This window comes from Neovison vison, chromosome 14 (assembly GCF_020171115.1).
Source record: "Neovison vison isolate M4711 chromosome 14, ASM_NN_V1, whole genome shotgun sequence".
NCBI classification, from domain to species: Eukaryota; Metazoa; Chordata; class Mammalia; order Carnivora; family Mustelidae; genus Neogale; species Neogale vison.
The window spans coordinates 34,231,615-34,251,778 of NC_058104.1; the positions used below are offsets into that span (position 1 = coordinate 34,231,615).

A 20,164-nucleotide genomic window follows, 5' to 3' on the forward strand; every position below is an offset into this window, starting at 1 on the left:
CTGGCAGTCACATCTTTCTCAATGGCCTTCCCCAACACTCTCCAAGGTCTAGGATGCTGGTCATGTTCATGAGCTGAGTCCTGCCTTTGGTTGTCAACATTGTCATGTTCTCCCTTTAAAGATGGCCTTGGGGTGGCTGATCTAGAAGGGTGAGGAACTTCAAGCTTGAGGACAGGTTTTCTGGTGGTGAGGGCAAGAGATAGCAGGTGTGGCTTTCAGTTTTATGTCCCTTCTTGCCCGCTCTCTGCATCTTTTCTCCTAGCCCCAGTTGTAGCAACACCGTTCTCAGGTGCCTAACATGGATGGAGCCCTTCTTTGCTCCTTCGCAGTAATTCTCTGATATCAGCTGTAGGTCCTATAGTTCAGTTCATTTCAGTTCTGCCACTAACTACCCAGAGTTGTTAGAGCCCCTACACACAAAGGGCCCGGTCCTACCTAGACCTGCCTCCGTCACATACCAGCAAGGGGTCTCAGGTGTCCCCAGGTTACTTCCTGCCCTCTGACCAACTACAAATTCAGGGGTTCCCATGACTCCCTCCATAGTTTCGTAATTCACTGGAAAGACTCAAAAAAGATAGGAAAGCACAATACTCACTATTATCCTTTTGCTATAAAAGATGTAAGTGCAAGAGATCCATGGACCAAAGTTTTGGGGAGAATGGGGAGCAGAGTTTCCATACCACCCTTCCAGAGCTCCATGTGTTCTAATCAGGAGGCTCCCCAAAGCTCCTTGTTTGAGAGTTTTTGTCTGAAGTTATGTAGGCATTTTGATTAAATCATTAGCTAGGCTTGGACGCCTCAATGGCTCAGTTGGTTAAGCGACTGCCTTTGGTTCAGGTCATGATCCCGGAGTCCTGGGATCAAATTCCACATCAGGCTCCCAGCTCCGTGGGGAGTCTGCTTCTCCCTCTGACCTCCCCTCTCATGCTCTCTCACTCTGTCTCTCGCTCTCTGAAATAAATAAATAAAATCTTTAAAAAAAAATCATTAGCTAGGCTTGAATTCCGTCTCCAGCCCCCCACCCTCCTGGGAGTTGGGCTGAAAGTTCCGACCCTGTTGTGTGGTGGGTTTTTCTGAAGTGGCCAGTCTCTCCCTTGAAACTAAGTGCCCACCATGAATGGTGAACGTAAACTCACATGTGGTCCAAGGGAGCTCATGGTGAATAATAAAAGCTGTTCCTAAAACTTAGGACATTCCAGGGGTTTTTGAAACTGTGCTGGGAACTAGAGATAAAGACCAAGTACATTTTACTGATCTTGCCTCATTCAAAAACTGAGTGTCCCCTGTGGTTCTAACCTAGCCCAGTATACGGTGGGCTTCACTTGAGCAGTTACAGAGGTTGACTCCTGGAAATCCAGAAGGCACCCTGGGGCTGGGCACCAGGCAGTTTGGTCTCTCTTGCTGCCCATCTCCACCAGCCTGGGACAGCTCGCTTCCCTGGACCTCAGCGGCCATCTCTGCCATGGTAGCGTGTGCTGGCTAAGTCCTTTCCAGCTCTGTAATTCTTTCCTTCTTATTTTCAGTACCTGGGGTCCTGGACCACAGAAAAGGTTAAAGGAAGAGTCATCGAAATACTCTTCAGTTGGACTGTCTGGTTTCCAGAGGATGTCAAGATCCGAGATGCTTACCAGATGCTGAAGAAACAGGGTCAGACTCCATGGCTTACATTGCATTTCCTCGTCACAGTCGTTCTGGTTTTTTGTGTGTTTTGTGGTTTTCTCGGTGAAAGCTGGGCATCTTGCGTAGGACAGTAGAGTCTGAGACAAATGATTTTTTTAAAGATTGTTTTATTTTATTTTATTTTTAAATTTTATTTATTTATTTGGCAGAGAGAGAGATCACAAGTAGGCAGAGAGGCAGGCAGAGAGAGGGGGGAAGCAGGCTCCCTGCTGAGCAGAGAGCCCAATGTGGGGCTCAATCCCAGGACTCTGAGATCATGACCTGAGCTGAAGGCAGAGGCTTAACCCACTGAGCCACCAGGTGCACTAAAGATTGTTTAATTTTTTTAAAAACTTTATTCACTTATTTGAGAGAGAGCATGAGTGGATGGGACGGGGAGAGGGAGAAGTGTGGGGCTCGATCCCAGGACACTAGGATCATGACTTCAGCTAAAGGCAGATGCTTAACCGAGCTGTTTCTCCAGGTCTCGGTAGCACCTGTTTGTGATCCTGCCCCTCCCCGGGGCCATAAGGCTTTCTTTTCTGTTTGGAAGCTGCAGTCTGTTCCCACAGCTGAGGAGTGCAGGTTTGTTGTCCTTTCCCAGCAGTTGAAGGCACTTGTTCTGGAAGAGAGAGATCGAAAGTGGGACGGCAGGCCTTGGCCGTCTTTGCACGAGTGCCTGGTGAGGCCTTGTGAAGAGCCTGTTGCTCCTGCGCTGGCGTGGGCCTCAGAGTTTCTGTGCTGTCTCACCTGCGCACTCCAGCCTGTAAACAGTTGTGAAACAACTTTATCTGAATTTTTCGCCTTGGTGTTGCCTTCCGTCTTTCCTCGGAGGCCCTGCCTTCCCCTAGATTTCAGGTCGTTCTTGGCCCTGTGTTTTCTGCCGTGATGGATTCGGGAAAAGTGGTCTATCTGTAGGTTGTCCAGTGCTGTGTTGTTGGGGGTAGAGTCACGCAGTTTGTACCTCTCTGTGTCCTGAGCAGAAGTTGGGAGTCCACAGAGCCTTGTAGAAGAGGGAACCTGGATGGGGCACCCGGGTGGCTCAGTCGTTAAGCGTCTGTCTTCAGCTCAGGTCATGACCAGGGTCCTGGGATTGAGCCCCATATTGGGCTCCCCGTGGGAGGCCTGGTACTCCCTGTCCCTTTGCCTGCTTGTACTTCCTCTCTTGCTGTCTCTCTCTGTCAAATAAAAAATTAAATCTTAAAAAAAAAGGAACCTGGATTCAGGATGGACTGTTTTTCTCCATCACATGTACTCACTGTTGTTGAGAGGGTCAAGGGTCGTGGCTTCTACAGTAATTGCTGGGCTCTGGGAGGTTACGTACCTGCATGTAATGATCAGTGTTCTTATACCGTCAGGCCCGTGTCCCACTAACCTTAGGGTCTGGTGCTGATCTCACTTGGTTGGTTCTGATGTCCCTGTCTTGTGCTGGTTTCTTGAAGTCAGCTGAGAGAGGATGCAGAGGCTTGGTCATACCTGGGTCTGTCCCTTTAAGGTCATCGACAGTGTGTTCCCAGTGGGACATAAGAAACTAGGAGTTTCTGGACTCGATGCTGCTTCCTATTGAAGTCAGTGGGTACCCATAACCATATCTTAACTTCTAGGCATCGTAAAGCAAGACCCTAAACTACCAGTGGATAAAATTTTGCCTCCACCTTCTCCCTGGCCCAAAAGCTCTATCTTCGATGCCGATGAAGAAAAGTCCAAGGTAAGGAGCCCCTCTCTGACCTTGGTGGCAGCAGACCTTTTCTTTTAGGGATTTTCCTGAAATATCCCCTGGGATGTGCTCTATCCCTGAACCAAAGTTGGGGTGGGATGTGAGGAGGTGGGTTAGTGAGTTTTCTCTGGAGCAGGCTCTTGAGTGGTAGCATAAGGTCTGGATGTTTTCTCTATGGATGGGCCGAATAGTAAATGCCATGTTCATGTACCCTCTACCTTATCTGTACGAGCATTCCTGAGGGAAGGAAGGTACAAAAGGATAACCCAAGTGGGCAAGGCGGGTGGTTGGTTGTATTCAGTGTATGTGTGGTATTGGGGGAAGATGCTTGAAAGAATTGGCTGTGTGTTCGCTCAGATTTTTTCTTCAGTGCCAGTAAGCCTGATCCTACCCATCTTCCTTCTGCTACCATCTCCAATAATTTTTGCTCCTCAGACTTCAGGAAGGAGAGGGATAGAGAACTGGGGATAGCTCTAGAGTGCCTCTGCATGGGGAGAGGGCCCTTGAGCACTGGTGGTGGCCGTGTGTTTGGACATGACCATTCTTGGTCACTCACAGGGTCTGGGAAATGAGTACCAGGGAAGCTCCAGGCAGTCTAGCGACAAAGGCTTGGGGACCCTCTGCCGCTAACTGCACCCCTGAGCTGCACCCTCCCTTGGACCTAGAGGTTCAGTGGCCATGGGGTCAGAACAAGCTGGATTATGTTAGGTTCTGGGCTGTCTTTCCCGCTGGTTCCTCTCCTGCTGGTGCCTTTCAGAGGCAGAGGGTAGGAAGAGGAGGGATGGCAACGGCCTTTGGAGAAGGAGAGAATCCTGTGTCACTGGGGCAAGCTACTGAGATGCTCTGGGCTTCCATATAGCCTTTACTCCATCGGTGCAGACTGAGTGACTCCCATGGGCATGGCATTCTGCTAGATCACCGAGGTGTATCAGAGGGTGCCTGGCCCAGGACAACCTCAGCATTAGTGACATTTTGGCCAGATAATTTTCCTGCTGGGGGCTGTCCTGTTGAGAGCAGGGAGTCTACGGTATTCCGGCCTCTACCCGCTGGATGCCAGTCGCACTCCGGTTGTGACAATCAGAAAGGTCTCCAGTCTCTGCCAGATGTCTCCTGGGGGCTGTTTCTTCCACCTGCCTACCCTGTCGAAACCCCGGGGTCTGTGGGGAGAGTCCGAATACCTCCATGGCCTCACTGTGAGGACTTGGTAAGAGAACGCGTGGGAAGTCCGCATTCTGTTGCTGCGGCTGCTGCGCTGGGCCCTGTGACACCGGGGGGACGGCGTCTCCCCGCCTCTTGTTCACCCTGCAGCTTCTGACGAGGCTTCTGAAGAGCAACCACCCGGAGGATCTTCAGGCTGCTAACAGGCTGATCAAGAACTTGGTCAAGGAGGTGGGCCTTTTTCCACGGGGCTCTGCAGAAGCAGCATTTGACACCGCTGTGTGTGCGCTGGAGGGAGTGGGTGTACAGTTGGCCGAGGAGAGTGGTGTCCTCTGGGCCCAGAAGGGGGACACGGCCGCGGGCTCCCTGAGGGGAACAGCAGGATGGTGAGGGGAAGCAGAAACCCTGCTGTGCACTTTCCAAGTACTTCTGTGTGAGAGCCCCAAGCATGTCATAGACCCCAATGTCTGTCCCAGTGACAGAGTCCAGTTTGGGCATCTGGTCCCTGGACTGCATTGCCTTTTGCAGGAATTCTGGGCTTTGCATTTTCTTCGCCACTGAGTGAACACTCCCACCCACTTGGTGTTCTAGTGACTTCCCTGAGCTTGCCAGCTCAGTGCCTCTTTCCTGTCCCTCGCTCATGCGTTATCCAGGCCTTTGCTCCTCACCTACATCCTCTCTCTTCTAAAAGGAGCAAGAGAAAACTGAGAAAGTGTCGAAGAGAGTCAGTGCTGTGGAGGAGGTACGGAGCCACGTGAAGGTGCTGCAGGAAATGCTGAGCGTGTACCGCCGGCCCGGGCAGGCCCCACCAGACCAGGAGGCCTTGCAGGTACTGGTTTTACAAAATCAATTCAAGTAGAATTGAGTGTAAGTGACGCATTAGGAATTGCACGTATTTCAAGCGGATTCGATGTGTTTTGACATGTTTGTGTCCATGAAGCCATCATCACAATCAAGATAGTAAACATGTCCTTTGCCCCCCAGAATTTCCTCATTCCCCTGGGTTAGCCCTCCCCTCCTTTTGTGTCTTCACATCCTCCAAGCAACCATTGCCTTGTTGCGTGATCTGATTAGTTTATACTTCCTAGACTTGTATGAAAGGAACAATAGTTTTCTTTCCTTCTTCCTCTTTTTATCTTTCTGGCTTCTCTCTCTAGCTTCTTCCTCTTGGCATAACGGAGATCCGTTCATGGCGTGTGTATCAGTAGTTTGCTATTTATTGTTGAGTGGTATTCTATTGTGTGTTTTACAATATATCCATCTTTTGATAGATAATGGGTTGTTTCCAGCTTTGGGTGATTGTGAATTAAACTGCTATGAACAGTTGTATAGTTGTGTACAGGATTCTTGATCCCAGGACCCTGGGATCATGACCTGAGCCGAAGGCAGAGGCTTTTTAACCCACTGAGCAACCCAGGGGCTCCTCCATCTTTTTTTTTTTTTTTAAACACCTTTAGTGTGAATTTACTTATTCTAAGAGCAGCCATTAGCACTGGCTAGAAGAATTTAATCAGCCCTAAAAGAAGTCCTGGGCCCATTAGCACACATCTGTACCACTCCCCTCAGCCCCCCATTCCCCACCCCCCACCTCAGCGGCTCCTGGCAACCACTGATCCATGGTCTGTGTCTGTAGATCTTCCTCCTTGGACATTTTGTATAAATTGAATCCTACGACATGCCTTGAGTCTGGCTGCTTTCACTTAACGTCTGGAAGATTTCTCCACCTCCTAGTGTGTATTAAAACTTCATTCCTTTTTCTGGCCGAGTAACCTTCCGCCACATGGCTGGCTCACGTTTTGTTTGTCGGTTCCATCAGTTGGGCATTTGGGCTTCCACTTCGGCTGTTATGAATGATGTTGTGAACATCTGTTACCAGTTCTCTGTGTGTGCAGTGTAAGCTTTTGATTTTCTTCAGTACGCATCTGTGTCTGCAGCTGGAGTTGCCGGCTCATCTAGTGGGTCCGTTTCAGTGTCTGAGCACCTTGCCAAGCCGTGTGCCAAACCACGGTACCAGTTACAGGCCCACCAGCAAGATGGGAGGGCGCAGTTTTCCGGATCCTGCCAGCACTTGTTACTGCCTGTCTTTTGGTAATAGCTCTCCTGGTGGGTGTCAAGTGGGATCTCACTGTGGTTTTGAAATGTATTTCCTTGGTGACTTAAGCTGAGCTTTCTTTCCTAGGTCTCTTGGCCGCTTGTATAACCTCTTGCTGAAGATCCTTTGCCCAATTTTTAATTGGGTTGTCTCTTGTTCTTTATATATCCTGGGTACCAGTCCTTTGTCGAACTTTCTCCTTTAATCTGGGAGTTTGATCTGTGTGTTGTCTTTTGTCCCTGGGGCTGTCGGTGTCCTAGCCGTGCCACCGCCGCCAGTGCAGACAGATGGGGGCGGGACCGGAGTGCTGTCCGAGGCAGCCCCTCGAAGCCTGTCCTTGTAAATCTGCTCTTCTCCCTCCTTCCGCCACTACGTTTGTCTTCTCTGCCTGCATTCCAGCTTTTTGTGCTTCTCTGCACAGGAAAGATGGCTTTCACGTAGCTCCTTAGTTTCCCTGTCCTTCCATTTCACAGAGTTAGCAGAAACAAACTAGTAGCTTTCCTAAGCCCAGATTCCTGAGAGAACAATCTGTTGGTCCAGCAAGGCTCCCGTACCTACCCCAGGTCAATCAGCTATAGCCAGAACTGGGTAGAGTTGCAGAGAAGATCATGCTGGCCTCTGCGTCCGGGGGGGTGGGGACAGTACTCAGAAGGGTTCCTGGGCTTGGGCCAGGCAGATGCTCCAAAGCCAGTTCCCTGTGGTGAGTCTGTGCCGGAGTCCGTCGGCAGGGCTGGCATGCTGGGCCTCTAAATAGCACAGCTTTCCCCACCCAAGATGGTAACGAGCTAGGAGACAGGAGAGACATGGCACGAAACAAAACTTCTTCCTTGTAATGGGCAGAGCCATCTTTGGGGAAAACGGCACGTAAATATTAGCAAGTGGCTTCCCAATACTGAAGCCGAATCAGGCAGGTTTACCTACTGCTCAGATAGCACTGGCTCACCGCTCTTCCCTCACAAGGGGCTTCCTTCTCTAAAACGTAGGGCTGGTGGGAGCAGAGCCGAATGTGCGCTTGCGTACAGGCAGGGAGCTCTCAAGAGCAAAGTGGCAGGAAAGGGGGGTCCTTCCTGCTTCCTCCTGCCACTTCCCGACGGCGCAGGGGACAAGAATGAGGCACCAACAAATCAGCTTCAAGACAAAGGGAGCAGGGGCCCGCCGTTGAGAAGACTGTCTTCCCAAAGGACCCCTCAGTCCAGTATTTGTTAGGTAAAGATAGCAATCAACAAAGGAGTGGAAGGAGATTATAGATAAGCAAGATAGGCCTGAGCAAGCAGTATAGGATCATCTAATTATCATCATCTAATGAACTGCAGGCAATCTCTGGAGAAGGGGAGGTAACAGAAAAAAGATGCGGGCCACCGTCCACCCTGAGCAGGCGCCGAGCATCTCCGGCTGCTTGGCTTCGAGAACGTGGATCGTGTATTGTCCTCTCCCCCAGAGGAGGGTACTGCTGCTAGTACCTGTTTAGGCATGTTTGGCCAGTGTGTTCTTCTCAGGGACGGTTACACCTCTCCCGGACTCCCCTAGCAGAGAGGTCATTTCACCAGCCCTGGGGGAGGGGGCGGGGAGCACTACCATCCGGGAGGACTTCGGTGCTAAGTTAGTCGGGTTCCTTTGCAAGGAAGTCTAACATGCACAGAAGCCAGCGTCCTCCTCAACACCGAGCATGTGGACGGTGCCGCTGTCCAGAGCACTTGCCTGCGATCAGGAGAGCGAGACTGAGGTTTAGTCCTGGGAGAACCTGCAGTGGGAATCAGGGAGTGTTTTTGGAAAAGGAAGACTGGCATCAGACAACAGTTGGATGGGGAGTTTGGATGTTAGTTTTATTATTTTTTTAAAAAAGATTTTATTGATGTGACAGAGACACAGTGAGACAGGGAACACAAGCCGGGGGACTGGGAGAGGGAGAAGCAGCCTCCTGTGGAGCAAGGAGCCCTATGTGGAGCTTGATCTCAGGACCCCGGGATCATGACCTGAGCCAGAGGCAGACGTTTAATGACTGAGCCACCCAGGTGCCCTCTGGATGTTAGTTTTAAAGCAGAGGAATCTCTTCAGAGTTCTGTGTGGGGTTACCCCATTATTAAAGCTCTTCTAGGAGGCCGGGAAAGGAGCTTGGAGAAGAGCGGATATCGTACATGCTCAGAAGGTAGATTCTTAGGCTTCTGTCATCTTTTTAACTATTTTAAAAATTCAGATAACTATAGCCCGAACTTTTTCTGACACTGTAACAGCCATGTCATTTCCAACCTGCAGTCGGGCATTTAGGATGGACTAAGGAGAATTCCAGAAGCCCTAGACTCTGCTGTATGCTTATTGGAGGTGTCTGGGGCCTTGCTGTGAAACCAGGCTGTTTCCTCAGGTGGTGTATGAGCGCTGTGAGAAGCTGCGGCCCACGCTGTTCCGGCTGGCGAGCGAGACCACAGACGACGGCGACGCGCTCGGTAAGGCCGTCCTCCTCCTCTAGGCGCGGCTGGGACAGCGGAGGGCAGAGCACACGGGCCCCTTCCTGCCGGGCTGCGGTGGTGCCAGAGACCGGACAGAACGGCTTGAGGTTCTGCGGCGGCTGGGCTTCCGAAGGCCGTGCCCCGTGTTGGCTTGGAACCGATTTCCAGGATGCCCGAGGCCTGAGCGAGCAATCAGCAGCAGGTCTGAAAGCATAGAGAGGGCTGGGAATGTGCGGTGGAGGTTGGGCGCAAGGGAGATGCTAGAAGGAAGATGAACAGAAGTCTGAGGAACTGCTTCATCTCGAAGGTTTCACCAGCCTGCGTGCCGCTGGGGCTGGTCACCAACCTACATGAGGCAGGCTGAGGAGGAACGGAGGGGATAATGGTAGGGACTGTGGAGAATGTTAATACCTGTGGACAGGGATTAAAATATTTTATACTTTATGTTACGGGAAAATTTCAGGACATGTGCAGGGGAATAGTGGGATAAACCGCGTGTGCCCGTCACCTGTGGGTAACAGCCACCAGCCAGCACATGACCCATCTCTTTTCCTCTTGTTGCCTGTGTACTGCTCTACCCCCATCGCTCATTCTCTCTGAAGCGAATTCCAAATGTTTTAAGGTAATCAAATAGTGTTAAGATTTCCCTGGGCATTTCTCTCTAAACATTTCGTGCTAACGCTCCTGCTGCTTCCTCCCTCCCTTTTTTTTTTAAAGTTCTGAATCACTCAGAAAAGCCATACTTTATTACAATGCTATTTTGTAAGCTCTTTTTTAATGGGTAGCCCCTCTGTTCTTTTTCTTTGTTAGTAGATGAAAAGCATGCCCCCCAGCACATACCCTCCGCAGTGTCCATCACGCAGCTACCCTGTCCTTCTCACTGCCCTCCCCTCCAGCAACCCTCAGTTCGTTTTGTGAGACTAAGAGTCTTATGGTTTGTCTCCCTCCCCGGTCCCATCTAGTTCATTTTTCCCTCCCTTCCAACCACAACCCCCCACCCTCCCTCTCAAATGCCTCCTATCAGAGAGATCATATGATAATTGTCTTTCTCTGATTGACTTATTTCACTTAGCATAATACCCTCTTGTTCCATCCACATCATTGCAAATGGCAAGATTTCGTGGTGGTTGTTTTTTTTCTTTTGGATGGGTGCATAGTATTCCTGTGTGTGTGTGTGTGTGTGCATACACATCACATCTTTATCCAGTCATCTGTTAATGGACATCTAGGTCCTTTCCATAATTTGGCTATTGTGACATTGCTGCTATAAACATTCAGATCGCTACATTTGTATCTTCAGCGTAAATACCCAGCTGTGCGATTGCTGGGTCTTAGGGTAGCTCTATTTTCAGCTTTTTGAGGAACCTCCACACTGTTCTCCAGAGTGGCTGCACCAGCTTGCATTCCCACCAGTAATGCAGGAGGGCTCCCCTTTTTCCTCCTCCTCGCCAGCATCTGTCGTTTCCTGACTAGTTAATTTTAGCCATTCTCACTGGTGTGAGGTGGTGTCTAACTGTAGTTTTGATTTGTATTTCCCTGATGCCAAGTGATGTTGAGCACTTTTTCATGTGTCTGTTGGCCATTTGGATGTCGTCTTTGCAGAAATGTCTGTTCATGTCCTCTGCCCATTTCTTGATTGGTTTATTTGTTCTTTGGGTGTTGAGTTTGATAAGTTCTTTATAGATTTTGGATACTGGCCCTTTATCTGATATGTCATTTGCAAATATCTTCTCCCATTCTGTCAGTTGTCTTTTGGTTTTGACTGGAAAAACATGCCCTTTGACCTACAAAGTTTCTCTAGGCCTCAATGTTCTGATGGCATGCCCCATGGTATTTAATGTTTTTCCATATCTGACCCTTCTTACAAATTGCTGCTATTTCTTATAAATTGGATCGGGGGCTTGATCGGATTCAGGATCAGTTAGAACAGGGATTGAGGAAGCAAGAACACTTTGTGGGTAGTGGTCAAGAGGCCCCTGGTTTCTGATGATCTCTCCATGATTATGGTCTGAACCCATCATTTTCTCTGATTGCAGTGAGCTCAAAAACAATCAAATTTTTAAGCAACTTGCCTGTGCCAACTAAAACATTTTGCCGGGTGAATACACCACCATGTTGTAGCTTATGTCCACAGTTAAGAAAATAGGCAGAAGCCAATTTCACAAAAGCTTATGAAGTTTTTGGAATCCAGTGTGTATTTTATATTTAGATGACATTTTAATTTGGATGCCAAGTTTTTATCAGAAGTACTTGATCTTATATTTAGATTTTCTGAAATTACAGGTAAAAACATACATTCATGTTTGTTCCCTACACACTTAAAAGCTTTCCAATAAGTGAATAAAGTACCAAAAAAATCTCTTTTTAAAAATCTTTTTGGGGAAAAAAAAATCTTTTTGAAGATTTTATTTATTTGAGAACACAAGCAGGGGTAGTGGTGGGAGACAGAGGGAGAAGCAGACTCCCCTTTGAGCAAGGAGTATGACGTAGGGCTCAATCCCGGGACTCCAGGATCATGACCTGAGCCAAAGACAGCTGCTTAACCGACTGAGCCACCCAGGTGCCGCCCCCTGAAAAACTCTTTAATATTCACATTCACATTGACAAAACTGTTTTTAAATTAATTAAATATTAAAGTTTTAGTTTCTTAGTTGAAATAGTCATGTTTCAAGTGTTGATCCTTGTGTTGGAAGGTACTGGGAATGAAGGCGAAGAAATTTGGTTTCTCCTGCATCTTGAATAAGAGGTGTTGAGGTTCAGGGACTGAATAACTAGGTCTGCTAGGGGTCTGATCACATGATCTGGCAGCAGGAGGCATAGATCTACTGAACCTGGTAGAGCTGTGTGGCCGCTGCTTTCTGGAATGACTTTAAAAAGACTGAGATTGTTGGATAACTAAAGGGTTTGGTCTCATTTTTCCCTCCTCCTTCAGCGGAGATTCTCCAGGCAAATGACCTCCTCACCCAGGGAGTTCTGCTGTACAAACAGGTGATGGAGGGCCGAGTCATCTTTGGGAACACAGTGACCAGCTCAGTGGGAGACCTAGCTGTCTCCAGAGGTATGTACAAAGAAGCCTCTCTCACCTTCTGTCCGGACATCCTGCAAATCCTGGAGAAGAAATAGATCCTTAGAATATTCTGGGTTGTGGTGTGGAAATGAGAGGCCTTGCCCTTTTTTCCCCTTCCCTTCAAGAGTTGGTTTTACGTAGCCAGCCTCTGCCACATGTGCCATCACCAACTGATGGGCGGGCTAGAGCCCGTCTCTGGCTCTCCACAGGAGCACATGGTATTTTGTGCCCAGGTTTTGATTCCTCTTCTCATGAATGCTTACTTAGGAGAACTAGAGACCAAAAAAAAAAGAAAAAAAAAAAAAGATCTGTGTTGGTGGTGCCTAGCAGGCTAACTACATCAGAATCATCTGGAATACTGGCTAAAATGCAGATTCCTAGGTCCTCAGCTTGGAGCTTCTGTATCACTACTCCTTAGTGCGTGGCCTGGAGGTTTGTGTTTTTATCAAGCACTCCAGTGATTGTGATGAGCTGTTGTCAAAAGGCCTGTGAGGCGGAGAGGTCCGCTGTGTTGCTGGCCAGGTTGACTGGATGCCTAGCAGAGGACACCAATTGCTGGGGTAGGAAGGCAGTCCTCTGGCTGCGTCCTGTCCTGTTCCAGATGTCGGCGCAGGCTGTCCACCAGGGGGCCCACTGAGGGGCGGTGTGATGTCTTCTGTTTGGGAGGTGGCCTCTGGGAAGCTGACGGGCATTAAGTGGAGACTTTGCTCACATCCTGACATATTTTCCCGACTCTTGTGTAGTCTTTCAGAAACCCGCAGGCTGCACGAAGAGCTGCCCTCTGATTGACTTGGAGGTGGACAGTGGATCTGAGCAGGCCGGGACTGTGGCACCGTCCTTGCTTCACCAGGACCTGGCAGCCTTAGGTGAGGGAGGGTGTTTACGGGGAGCGGGCACAGAATGGCCCTGACTCCCAGGGAGAGCGAGTAATCTGGTTTTGCTGCGGGAGACTATGCCTGTTCTCAGAGGGAGCTGGGTATACAGTAGCCCCCTCGTCCGTGGTTTCAGTGACTCGTGGTCTGGAAGCAGATGAGCCTCCCTCTGACCTCTGGTCAGAAGGTCACTAGTAGCCTAGGGCTGCGTCCCATGCCTATGTCGTTCTCCTCACTTCCATCTCATCACGTAGGCATTTTATCATCTCCCACCACGAGAAGACAGAGGGTGAGTACACTACAATATATTTTGAGAGCGAGACCACATTCACATAACTCTTACTGCAGTGTATGATTTTTATTATCTGTTACAGTGCCTAACTTACAAAGTGAATTTAATCATAGACATGTATGTGTGGGGAAAAACATAGTATATGGAGGGATTGCTACCATCTGCCTTTGCAGACATCCACCGGGGTCTTAGAACATATCCCCTAATGAATAAGGGGGCACTGCCATCCTGGGAGGTCCTCATCGCATTTAGTCTCAGATTTGCCATGGATGACTTGAGAATGATTTTGGGTAATTTGCTTTGCCCAGGCTTTTGTTCTAGAAAGGGTAAACATGGTATCAATCTCTAGCTCCTGTCAGGTAGAGTTACTGGTGCGCATCTTTCTGTTTCTTCCTTCTAGGACTCAGTGATGCTCCGGTTACCAACAAGGTAAGGAAGCTCTTCCTAGGGGCTGGAAAGGAGGTCCCTCAAACCTGCGTTCATGAGGGCAGCACTGCCTGGGTAGTGGGGGGAGGGGCCACAGCATAGCCTGGTGGCGGCTGGACTTGGAGGTCCACAGCCTCTTCCTTACTGTTACTGTCTGGCTTCAGCCCCCAGAGAGACACATTTTTCTTTCTCCTTATACTCCTACCCTCTTCAGTGGTATCCAGGCTCCCGCTTACTGAATGTCAGATCAGGAGTCCTGTGTTCTCTGGCCCTTTTTCTTCTCCTGTCCCAGGAAATGCAGTAAGCCTGTGTCCTGGTGTCACCATGGCTCCTGATCATTCATACCCTGGCCTTATTTTAGGCATTCCTGCTTTGACAGGTTGCTGGTCAGAATTGCTGTAAGGAAGAGAAGAATCCCCCCGCCAGCATGCTGCCAGGTGGTGATGTTCAGAGCCCTTCTGCAGAAAGGAACTTGCTGGATCTCCTCTCCCCACAGCCATGTCCAGGGCCTCTGTGAGTCTCGTGGGCAAGGAACATAGACGAGGGGCTCCTGTGTGTGTGCTTCTGCTCATCGTGTGGGGGGCAGGCTGATGGGCCGTGTTAGTGTACAGTAACACGGGGCACGCTTGCCGATAGCCAGAGCCCTCTCTCCCGGGGCAGGCTGCTTCTTTCCTACCCAAGGTTCTGTGTGTGCTTCCCCTTTCCTCCTTTGACTCCCCATCCCAAGTCAGACAAAAAAACATGCTTTAGTTAGGACCTCTGCAAAAAGGAGTTACTTTAACTAGTAGCAGCAGTCGGTGATGGTTTTGGTGTTCACAGGCTTTTTTCTTTCTTTCTTTCTTTTTTTTTTTTACAATGAAGTTAAGCAAAATTTGATCACTAGAGAACTAGGTAACACAGAAAGGCCCAATTATCACTCTCTAAAGATAATGTTGAATGTCCCTTCTTTGCTTTTCTCTCCGTGTGTAATGGGTTATGTTGTTTATTTTTTATACACATGGGATCATCATTTACAAACTGTTCCCCAGTGTGGTTTTTCCACATCTCATCTTTGATACATGTCCATGTCAGTTTCTATAAATTTGTCGCATTCTGGTGGTCGTATAATAATCCACGTGCACATAATACTCATATATTTAGACACTGCCCTCTTGTGGGTGTTTAAATACCTTTCAGTTCAGAGGCACTTGGAGCTTTGTTACAGTGCGGATTCCTAGAGGTAGACGTGCTCTAGCGTGTGAATCTAAATATGTGAACGTAGATTCTGCTGCTTTGCCTCTGGAGGCCTGGGGTGGTTTGCCTTCCCGTAGACCGCCTGAGCACGTCCGTGTCTGTGGTAGAGACACAGGGCCCTGGCGTACAGGAAGACGCGCTGGGACGTCATTCTTGTTTGCACTCGGAGGGGGATGTCTTTCCATTTTCTCCTTCTAACCACTCGGCTGGGGGCTGGTAATCTTCCTGATCTGTGTGGGTTATTCTGCACTGTAGTTTCAGTTTGTATTGAAAATGTCTTTGGAGAGCCTGGGTGGCCCAGTCCGTTAAGCATCCGATTCTTGATCTCAGCTCAGGTTTCGATCTCAGGGTCATGAGTTCGAGCCCCGAGTTGGGCTCCTTGCTGGGCGTGGAGCCTACTTACAAAATGTTCTCAGTTTACATTCCAAATGGACAAAATCATGAAATGTGAATATCACGGTCTGTGTAGTGGTGTTATCATCTTCCTAATGCCCATACCATATGTGGGAAACTTCACCTGAGCAACATGTCAGAGGCTGCCTGGCAACTACAACCCTCATTCCTTTAATAATAGCTCTAGTTTACTGTGTTCGTAGGTGTGCACAGTCCCTGCAAGTCTTTTCATATATTTTCTCATTTAATTCTAATAACAACCCCATGAGGTAGATGCTAGATGATTTCCATTTTACAGATGAGAAAACTGAGGCACAGGTGAAATTACCCATCTAAAGTCTTACCCCTTTAAAACACACACACATATATGTATTTCTTTTTCTCTCTCTTTATTACCTAACTCTTCAGAAAGCCTAATCAGATTCCTGGAATTGTGTATTATTTTTGCTAGTCTTGATATTTTTTTCATTTCTTTGTAGGAATTATGTTCCACAGAAGAGCATTCCTAAGGAAGTGCCCCCTGGCACTAAGTCCTCTCCAGGTTGGTCCTGGGAAGCTGGGCCATTGGCTTCTTCCCCATCCACCCAGAATACACCGCTGGCTCAAGTGTTTGTCCCTTTGGAGTCTGTTAAGCCCAGTAAGTACAGTTTTACCTTCACCACCCCCCACCCTTGCTATTAAATACCCAGCTTTATCTGCTCTGGACTGGTAGGGGGATGGCTCTTAAATTGGGGAAGGTGAGTGCTAGGGATTTTGCCTGGGGGCAGAGGGTAAGGAGGTGGCTTCACAGTCTCTTAACCTACTATTTTTCATAAAGTTTTCTGGCTTGGGGTTGACACTAAAGGTGAAGGATATTGGCAGGCAGACTTTAATTAGGGGACTCGAGTCTTTTTAGACATGATGCTCACTCATTTGAAATTGAAGGGAATGTCCGGTGTGGCAGAAATAACTCTGAAGAGGTGGGATTAGGTGGAAAGGAAGAACTTGGCTAGTGGCCGTCTACCATGGGGGGGTCCTCAGTGCAGGAGAGCAGAGGTTCCCTCCTTATGAAGGAGGAAAGGTGACTGCATGCGGTCGGCACACTGGCATGGGAGCAGGAGACACGCAGGGTGCTTGGATGTACAGTACAGGCCCTTGTCTCTGGGCACACAGCTCTCCTGTGGCTCTGTGTGCTGGTGTCGCATCTGGAACCAGGCAGAGGAATTAAACAGTATGCAGTAGGAGCCATTTGTGATACTTACTTGACCTTAAAAATAATACCTGTCGGGGCGCCTGGGTGGCTCAGTGCGTTAAGCCGCTGCCTTCGGCTTGGGTCATGATCTCAGGGTCCTGGGATCGAGTCCTACATCGGGCTCTCTGCTTGGCAGGGAGCCTGCTTCCTCCTCTCTCTCTCTGCCTGCCTCTCTGTCTACTTGTGATCTCTCTCTCTCTCTCTCTGTCAAATAAATAAATAAATAAATCTTTAAAAAAAAAAATAATACCTGTCTAGTATTCATTTCCTGGTTTTGATCATTGTCCCATGTTACGTATGTTAATATTTGTAAAAATGTGAACATTTGAGGAAGCTGGGTGAAGGGTGTATGGGAGTTGTATTTTTGTAACATTTTATAAATCTGAAACTATTACAAAAGTACAAAAGTGAAAAAACACGTTTAACGTAGAAATTTTATTTTTAAAGATCTTATTCATTTGAGGGAGGGAGGGAGGGAAAGAGCAGGGCCAGAGGGGAAGGGGGAGAGAGAATCTCAAGCAGACCCCACGCTCAGCACAGGGCCTGATGCTGGTCTTGACCCCAGGACCCCGAGATCATGACCTGAGCCAAAATCAGGAGTTGGACACTTAACTGACTGAGCCACCTAGTTGCCCGTCAAAGTAGAAATTTTAGAAAAAACAGAGCAGAAAATTAAAATCATCTATACTGGTCACCCAGAGATGGAAGTTCTATTAATATCTTAATGTATCTTCTTGCTTAGTCATGTGTATATATATATATACTTTTTTTTTTTTTTTAAAGATTTTATTTATTTATTTGACAGAGAGAGATCACAAGTAGGCAGAGAGGCAGGCAGAGAGAGAGGAGGAAGCAGGCTCCCCGCTGAGCAGAGAGCCCGATGCGGGACTCGATCCCAGGACCCTGAGATCATGACCTGAGCAGAAGGCAGCGGCTTAACCCACTGAGCCACCCAGGCGCCCATAAATTGGCACTGCAGTATATTCAGAATGTTTTACAGCCGGCTTTACTTTTATAAGCCATAGCATTTTTTCATGCCGTGAATTATTCTTGAAAACCTTTACTTTTTAAATGTCTCCATACATCTGTAATCATGGTACTGCCATTCATTTATTCAATTCCTTTCTTCATTTAAAATTTTTTTAATTAAAAACATTTTTTTGGAGTGAGAGCACATGTGCTTGAGTGGTGAGGGACACAGGCAGAAGGAAAGAGAGACTCTTAAGCTCCGTGCTCAGCACGGAGCTGGGCTTGATCTCATGACCCCAAGATTACGACCTGAGCTAAAATGAAGTCACTTCACTGAGTCACCCGGGTGCCTGAATTCAATTCCTTTCTGAAGGATAATTTGTTTCTAGTTGTTTGCTGTTAAAACTGCTATGCCGGGGGCACCTGGGTGGCTCAGTGGGTTAAACCGCTGCCTTTGGCTCGGGTCATGATCTCAGGGTCCTGGGATCGAGTCCCGCATCGGACTCTCTGCTCGGCAGGGAGCCTGCTTCCTCCTCTCTCTCTCTGTCTGCCTCTCTGCCTACTTGTGATCTCTCTCTGTCAAATAAATAAATAAAATCTTTAAAAAAAAAAAAACTGCTATGCCGAACATCTCTGGACACTTTTATGTTTCAACATTCTTGATTATTTCATCAGGATATATTCTTAGAAGTGCTGGGTATAGACATTTGAAATTTTGATCTGCATTAGCAAGATCCCTTCACAAAGGTCGCCTCTTTCCCTGTATCTTACCATACCTCAGGAGTTTTCAGACTTTTACGTCTTTGTCAGTTTCAGTGTTAAACCATTGAACGTACACTTTGTTGGTATCAGTGTTAAACTACTGAATGTACACTTTGGTAAGTGATTTTTGGCATCAGCGAAGGATCTTCATTAGAAATTTTTTCCCAAATTATGTAGTTGTCTGCCACTTACTGAGCCAGCCACTGATTTTGAAATAGATGTTCTAGAATTCTCTCATTAGGTCTATTCTGCATGCTTAGTTTTCTATTTCACTCAGTTGTGTACTTACGAGTATTATTGATGCAGGTAGCCCTTCACCTGTCATAAATGGTTAAGTCTTATACCACCCCCCATACCCTATTTGCCTTAGCCCATTGGAATGTCATTAAACCTACTGACTTGAAGAGATCAGTGTCTTTTTTTTTTTGACAGAGAGAAATCACAAGTAGATGGAGAGGCAGGCAGAGAGAGAGAGGGAAGCAGGCTCCCTGCTGAGCAGAGAGCCCGATGCGGGACTCGATCCCAGGACCCTGAGATCATGACCTGAGCCGAAGGCAGCGGCTTAACCCACTGAGCCACCCAGGCACCCCGAGATCAGTGTCTTTATTGTTTTGTAAAATTAAATGTGAGAGATGTGTGTGCATGTAGTCATAGAAAAGAGACCAGAAGGAAATAGACCCAAATGTTAGCAATACTTTTATTTCTGTGTAGAATTAATGGTGTCTTTTATTTCATTCTCTATGAGATCCTGTATTTTCTGTAATGTTCATAGTATTTGAATTCTAATCCTGTCTCCCTTAAAGTTCCTTTTTTTTTTTTTTAAACTGGTAATATGCTGGGGCGCCTGGGTGGTTCAGTTGGTTAAGCATTTGCCTTCAGCTCAAGTCATGTGATCTCAGGGGTCCTGGGATTGAGCCCGGAGCTGACTCTCTGCTTAGCGGAGAGTCTGCTTCTCCTTCTCCCTCTGCCCTCCCCCTTCCTCCCTCTCTGGCTTGTGCCATCTCTCTCTCTCTCTCTCTCTCTCTTGCTCTCGCTCTATCTCATATAAATAAATAAAATCTTTAAAACAAAACAACTGGTGATGTGCTTCAGGGGGTTGGATGGTGGGGAGCGATCAGTTTGAGGGGACCTAGGAGTCCAGCTTGGGGAGTAGTGAGAGCTGGATCATGGCAGCACTGAAAGCCTGGTTCCGAGGAGGTTAGTCCAGGAGCTGTGCTGATTGGAGAAGCAGCGGCAGCAGTGGGTGATAACATGCACATCTTTCAGGCGTGGCTGTTGGTGGCCTCGTGGCCATGCTAACCCTTTTGCTTGGGTCCTTCTCCACCAGGCAGCCTGCCGCCTCTTATCGTGTATGACCGGAATGGATTCCGAATTCTGCTCCACTTTTCCCAGACGGGGGCCCCTGGCCACCCGGAGGTGCAGGTGTTGCTGTTGACCATGATGAGCACTGCCACCCAGCCTGTCTGGGACATCATGTTTCAAGTGGCCGTGCCGAAGGTGAGCCGTCTGCTGGCCAGCTCCCTAACCTAGGACGTGATCTTTGAGTTAGGTATAAGAGACAAAATCCTCAAAGGAGTTTAAGATCAAATGGGAATTTTATTGACTTGTTGTTGAGCTGGGGATTTCTGAATATCTGACTTTAGATGTGAGCGAATCCAGATAAGTTCTTAAAATGATTCCTTAAGAATCTCTTTCCACCTCTTGACTTTGCTTTCTTCTGGGGAGTCTGTTCTCCAGCAGACTCCAAAGAGCATGGAAATGGCTACCAGCAGCCCCAGAATTACATAGTCCTTTCCCTCCTGAACCCTTCTATCACAGAGGGAAACTTCCGTCTGGCACGAGGCATGCA

At 48.2% G+C, this 20,164-nt stretch overlaps 1 protein-coding gene across 1 annotated transcript in view; it reads left to right on the forward strand.

Moving 5' to 3' along the window:
- Positions 1 to 20,164, forward strand: part of GGA2 (golgi associated, gamma adaptin ear containing, ARF binding protein 2) — a 32,678-nt gene that overhangs the window by 10,180 nt on the left and 2,334 nt on the right. Inside the window, exons 5-15 of the mRNA XM_044232905.1 lie at positions 1,524 to 1,647; positions 3,264 to 3,367; positions 4,685 to 4,765; positions 5,226 to 5,363; positions 8,986 to 9,067; positions 12,003 to 12,128; positions 12,881 to 13,003; positions 13,702 to 13,730; positions 14,107 to 14,240; positions 15,833 to 15,990; positions 19,643 to 19,812. Coding sequence (XP_044088840.1) covers positions 1,524 to 1,647; positions 3,264 to 3,367; positions 4,685 to 4,765; positions 5,226 to 5,363; positions 8,986 to 9,067; positions 12,003 to 12,128; positions 12,881 to 13,003; positions 13,702 to 13,730; positions 14,107 to 14,240; positions 15,833 to 15,990; positions 19,643 to 19,812 — 1,269 coding nt within the window. The remainder of the gene's footprint in view (positions 1 to 1,523; positions 1,648 to 3,263; positions 3,368 to 4,684; positions 4,766 to 5,225; positions 5,364 to 8,985; positions 9,068 to 12,002; positions 12,129 to 12,880; positions 13,004 to 13,701; positions 13,731 to 14,106; positions 14,241 to 15,832; positions 15,991 to 19,642; positions 19,813 to 20,164) is intronic.